The sequence below is a fragment of the Caloenas nicobarica genome, chromosome 25, assembly GCF_036013445.1.
Source record: "Caloenas nicobarica isolate bCalNic1 chromosome 25, bCalNic1.hap1, whole genome shotgun sequence".
In the NCBI taxonomy this organism is placed as follows: Eukaryota; Metazoa; Chordata; class Aves; order Columbiformes; family Columbidae; genus Caloenas; species Caloenas nicobarica.
In genome coordinates this window covers 3,871,884-3,877,884 of record NC_088269.1, presented here as the reverse complement: position 1 = coordinate 3,877,884, position 6,001 = coordinate 3,871,884, and the positions used below count along the sequence as shown (strand labels likewise).

The window sequence follows — 6,001 nt, the reverse complement described above, 5'->3', positions numbered from 1 at the left end:
ATCGTTTTGAGGCTTTCAGCTTGCTGGAGCCTCCGTCAGCGCTCTGCAGCTTCTGTGGGCTGCCTGATCAGCAATGACTATTAATATTTATAAACCTTTAATAATACAGGACTTCAGTGTACCTGGGAGACGGTATGTTGGCCTCCAACCCCCAAGAAAGCACCTGAGATCAGTGTGGCTACAGCCCTGGCTGATCCACCCTTACGGTCCCAGAAGGGGAAGGAGGTGGAGCTTTTCCCCTGGAGAACCTCTCTTTGGGTTTGTTTCTCCTTCATTAGTTACCAGAGCACATCATCTTCATCCTTCAGGGCCAAGCCGCAGGCTTATTTCTTTTCTTTTTAGTCTGGAGTCTTTTATCACTGCGCTGTGCATTTATTACAGGGATTTGCTTGGCTGTGACCTTGGGTTTGGTTGTTTTCCACCTTTGAGTGAAAATGCATTGATTTGGGTGTGGTTTGCAGGGAGAGACAGCTCTGAGATTTTTAAAATAATAATAATTATTATTATTATTATTATTATCACTTATTGCTTTTAATGGGGCTTTTTTGTTTTGGTTTGGGTTTTTTTGGCCTGAGTCTTATGAAGGTGCTTGGTAGCCATTCAGACACAGATGCCGCCAAATTAACATTTAATGTATGCGTGCGCAAAGATGCGCATCAATGAATAATGCATGGCAATAAACAGCTTGGTGATTTGGTTTGGTTCAGAGCGATATTGCATATGGATTAGCCTTAAGGACCCAGATCAATGGTGGTAATAACGTGTATCAGGTGGAGACAGCCAAGCTACACCTATTGTGTGCTGCACCGCTTACCTTTGTGATAAAAATGTCTCTCCTCCCATGTACGCAGCCTCAGCCAGACTCGCAGAAACAAGCCCTTGGGGAATGAGCAAGGCAACCCTCCCTCTGCCCTGCTGGAGTGGATTTTTTTAGGTACAAACCCAAGAGAATCAGTAGAAAGGATCCCTGCCGCAGCCATACCAGCCACGAGGAGCAGGAGGGTGTGTTAGAGCACAGCAGCTCTTGCAAGGACCTGGCTGGCGGAAGCGGGGGGTCGGGGTGGGGTGTGAGTGCCTGGATGTGGCTCTGACCCCACTCGGGGTTGGCTCTGACCCCCCTGGGGTTTGCTGTGACCCCCCGGGCCGGGCGGCGGGTGGTGCTGAAGGGACAGCGCCGGCTCCTCTGTCCCAACCCGGGGGGGTCCCCGGCTCCTCTGTCCCAGCCCGGGGGGGTTCCCGGTCCCGGCTCCTCCATCCCACCCCGGGGGATCCCCCAGCCCCTCACTCTCTGCCGCCTTGTCTCATCTGCCAGCGCAGGTACGCTGTGAGCACGGGGAAGAGCGGAGAGACGAAGGGCTGCTGCTCTGTCTCCTCCTCTAGAAACCCGCATTCAGCCGGAGCCGCCTTTGGCTGCCTCCCTGATCCCCCGCAGGGAGAGACTGGGGGCTTCTGGCATTGCACAGGCTTAATTGACTAGCAAGGTCACTAATTTCGGCTCCTGGAGGTAAGTCCTGGTGAACGGCTCATTTTCCACTCTCCCTTGGTTCCCACACCCCTCTCCCATCTGTCTCTCTTTCTCATTCTCTCTCCAGTGCCATCTATCAACCCTTTCCCCCCCTGAAGAGGGTCTACCCGAGTCACGGCACCAGCGATGCCCTAAAACCCAGAAACATGAGTCAGCATTTTGCCACCCACTTGCCCCACTAACCCAACCGCGATCTCATCTGCTCTCCGCCCTCCGTCTCTGCTGCTTGGAGAAAAGTGAGGAACAATAGGATTCCCAGAGCACTCCCTGACTCCACCATTGCGGGGCTAGGGGAGGAAGGATCCTTTCTGCCCTGCCTTCGGAACGCGCCTCCAGAGCAGCCGGAGGTGAGGAGGGTGCTTGGTCCCCATCAGCCTCTCTGCAACTTGTAGCAATAGCAGCATGCTGGGGAAGGGGAGGGGGGAAAGGGTGTGTGTGTGATGGGGGCTGTTGCTCCAACCTGATCGAGTCCATTTGCCAATTCACCACTCACATCACTTCCGGATCAGTCCTCAGTTTCTGCTGCAGAGTGAGGATTTTTTTTTTTTTTTTTCTGTCCTTTTCCCTCCCTCCCCATCTGGATGCTGGGAACTTGAAACCTCCTCCCTTGGTTGCAGCAGGATCTGCCCCAACCTTCCCTCAACTTTGCACTGCATCAAAGAAAACAGAGCGAGCCACAGGCTATATTGTACCGATGGGGGCAGGGGCTTTGCCAGGCACAGCCCTTTGCAACTGATGTTGCCGTATCTCTAGGACCCAGAGCAATCTCTCCTTTTTTTTTTTTTTTTCTTTTTTTTTTTTCCCCTCTCTCTTTTTGTGTGTGTGTGAGTGTGTGAAGGGTCCTCCTGGTTACCGCTGTTATTTTCCCTTAGCAGGGAGACCACACAAGCCATGGCTGAGAGGAAGCAGTCTGGCCAGCAAGGCGAGGAAGAAGTGCCAGCCTTCTTCAAAAACCTGGGCTCGGGCAGTCCCAAACCCCGGCAGAAATTCTGTGGCATGTTCTGCCCGGTGGAAGGCTCCCTGGAGAACAAGACCATCGACTTCGACTCCCTCTCAGTGGGCCGCGGATCTAACAAAGTCGTGGCAAAGCAGAAGGATGTTGCCCACCTGGGTCCGGATGCTCAATCCGTCTATTCCAGGCAGAGCGCAAAGGGAGGGGAACCATCTGTTGATTTCGGGAGAAAGGTGGAGATCAGGACTGCCACTGGGAAGGAGGCGCTGCAGAATCTGAATGACAAGGTGGGTGCATATCTATGTGTGTGTCTGAGAGATCCAGCGTGAACAGGCTGCAGAAGGGATGTATCCTTTCCACCCAGCAGTTTCTTGCTTTTATGTCACTTGCATGTATGTGGCAGACACTGTCTTCCTCTAAGCAGCAGCATCTCTGCTAGAGCCTTCTTGCCAGACCTCTGATGTTATCTGCGTGCTCTCTGCAGGTGTATGTATGTGCACAGGGAGGGCAGAAGAAGAAAGGAGCCCCCGCACCCACAAACACCCTCCCTTTCCCCACCCTGCCTTCCTGTTTGGTGATAGAGACTTTTTTGTTTCTTAGACGATTCCCCCCAGCACAACCGTAGCAAAATGCCCCACCCAGTTCGTGAATGCAGCTCACGGGAACAGAAATGCAATTGTTAGCAAAAGAGCATCAATGAGCCTCCACCTACAGGGATCAAATCCCTGCAGGCTTCTTCTAGGAGAAATTCCTACCCGCTCCTCCCAGGGGAGGACAGACCAGAGTGCCCCGGGAGCTGTATTAATACCAATTTGGATCAAGGCCTTTGGCTACAGCGGGAATTTTTGCCTCAGGAAGATCTAGGACTTTCACAGAAATGTGGCATTCTCTTAAAAACCCACTGAACTGCTCCCAGTCTTCTAAGCTGTTTACTCTCTGTATGTGTCACGGTGTAATAAAGCCTATCCTCTTCCTGAGGCAAAACCCATTCAACCCATAGGTCTAGCTGACCATGCACATTTACTTCCCTCGATAAATAGATTTAAGCAAACTTTATTCAGATCTGAGCCACAGAATGCTCTGGGTGCTCGTCTGACAATGCTGGCTCCTATGTGTAGGCTGGAAGAGCAGAAATGAGTGAAGCACCAACCAGCAAACTGATAAACTTCTAGGATACTGGGAAGGAGTTCCTGCGAGTAATCCCCCAGCGAGTTTACAGAGCAATCCTTGCTTTGGGAAGCTGTTTCTAGGATGTGCCTCCTGATCTTTACCAGTGGTATGAATTGCATATACGAGGCAGAAGTCTGCTTGGAATTTATAATATGGGCTTACTCACTACTTTCTCCTGCTTTGAGAAATGTGAAATATTACTAGGAGTGTTACTGGGGGCTCATCCTCCCCAAATCAGACCTTACTCGGCTTTTTCCTACGACAGTAACCTAAGAGCTCCATCCAGCCGTACTTACACATGAGAACAACTGCTGTTTATGGTGAGAACACAAAGGTAGGCCCTGATTTTTGGAAGTGCTACACACCAGCCTTTAATTAGGAGTGGGATATGCTCCACGCTGCTTCAAACCTCATTTGCCAAACCCAAACAAAAGTTTGCCACTACAAATGCCTGTGGTTTGATTTGACCATGTTGAAGTGCCTACTAATTGAGTAGCATTCTGTGACTGATTAGTCTTGTTGTACTAACTAAGGTGCATCTCAAGAGTAAAGAGCACACAGCTTTTCAGCTTGGGGAGGCAAAGGCTTTGCAATTCAAGACATTTTCTGGACTAATTTCAGACACTTTGATGTGGTGATGTCCTGCAGAAGACAAGTATAAATGGGGGATATAGTAATTCTGAAAAGATGAATTATTTTGTGTTTGCAGGGTACCAATATAATAAAAAAACGTAAGTACAATTGGTGAAAAATCAGAAGTCCACACTGAATAGTAATCACATTTTTTAAAGGGTGTGGTTTTTCATTCTATTTTTAAAGGTTCTTATATAAATGTTAACTGAGGGTATGAAATAATGGGATAGTGCAAACCATTTGAGTTATTTCTCATTAGCTTTACATAACACTGGTGCCAATGGATTGTGTTGTAAGGGGTTGTGAGCATTTCGGTAAGTGCAGTCTTTTATTATAAATGTCTTGCTATGGATTGGCACTTTATTGTGGGAGTGTTTCAGCTTTGATGGTTTTCCGGCTGACTGCGTCTATAGCTTGGATCAATGGTTAGATCCTCAGCAGGTAAAAGTGGCTTTACTTCAGTGTAGTTAATAGAAATGCATTTATGATGATAATCAAAGCTCAATGTATTTAAAAAAAAAAAAAAAGGTAAAGAAAAAGAATGTTGCAGGAAGTGGCATTAAAGGAAACAGTGCATTAAAATAATTCCAGATACGAGTTAAAAGGCTTCTGATGTTTTGCAACTGAATTTGGCCCATTATTTTCAAACCTCTGCCTTAGTAACACATCTGAAATAGGTTTTCCCTGGATAGACCGTACACTGTTTCCATGTGAGAGGAATCTAAATTATAGTGCAAAGGAACAGTACGCTAATTTATATGATCTCGAATTTATAAGTTGCATAAATTATTTCACGATAGGCCAGAAGTCTTGCTGCTTCTTTTTCTTTAGCTTGAGGCTGAGAATAGTTGCAACTTTTATCAAAAGGTGTAACAATGTACAGCACGGTCCATGCTCTGTTTCAGCAATCAAAGGACCGTATGGTGAGCTGGTGGGAATGGGTGCCCGTCAACTGCAGAAATGGAGATAGGTGGAAGTATTTTAGCCAGTGACTGTCTCCAAAGTGGCTTTAAAACACTCGTCCTTTCTGTCACTGTATAGAAAGATCTTGTATTAATCTCCACTGAAATAATTAAAAAACCAAGATGGACAAGCTCTTTTTTATTTTTCTGAGGTCTTCACTGTCCAGAGGATAAAAAAGGCATGTAATTATTCCACATTAAATTGCAATATATTGTTCTGCAGGCAAAGATGAGGGTAATCAAATCTCTTTGTGTCTGTCCTGTCTAGGGTATTCTATAGGCATTTATCATGGCCTTGCTTTATTGCCTCTGGGCCATGCTGCCTCATAATTCAGGGTTAAGATCATCTCTAGAGGCACCAGGAAGGTTCTCTGTCTCCGTTTAAGCAGCTCTTTACAGCGAAGCCTCTGGAGGCAGCATGACCTATTCAACAGGTCTGCAACTCAGCAGATTTAAGGCAAGCTCTGCTGCTTCCCAGCTGCCAGGCCTTGGAGAATTAAATTTCCCATCTTAAACTTTGTCATCTTCCCTGTTTAGACTGTGGATTGCCTGGTCCTGGAGCTCCTTGTTCGATGTCTGAGCACGGCTTAGTGCTTGGAGGCCCTGACCACCGCTGGGCCGTCGCTGTGGACCGACAAGTTCAGTTCCCATTGCTATTCTTGTCATTGCTCCAGTGATTCAGGTGGTTCCTCCACCTGTGCAACAAGCACTCACCTTTATATACCTCTTTTGCATCCCTTAGAAACAATTCATGGGCCT

The 6,001-nt window shown here is 47.7% G+C and overlaps 1 protein-coding gene across 1 annotated transcript in view; it reads left to right on the top strand.

Annotated features, from left to right (window-relative positions):
* Nucleotides 1-1,776: 1,776 nt before the first annotated feature.
* DPYSL2 (dihydropyrimidinase like 2) overlaps nucleotides 1,777-6,001 on the top strand; it is a 48,009-nt gene continuing 43,784 nt past the window's right edge. The window contains exons 1-2 of the mRNA XM_065651508.1: nucleotides 1,777-1,872; nucleotides 2,398-2,764. Of these exons, the coding sequence (XP_065507580.1) occupies nucleotides 2,417-2,764 (348 nt within the window). The 5' untranslated portion in view covers nucleotides 1,777-1,872; nucleotides 2,398-2,416. The remainder of the gene's footprint in view (nucleotides 1,873-2,397; nucleotides 2,765-6,001) is intronic.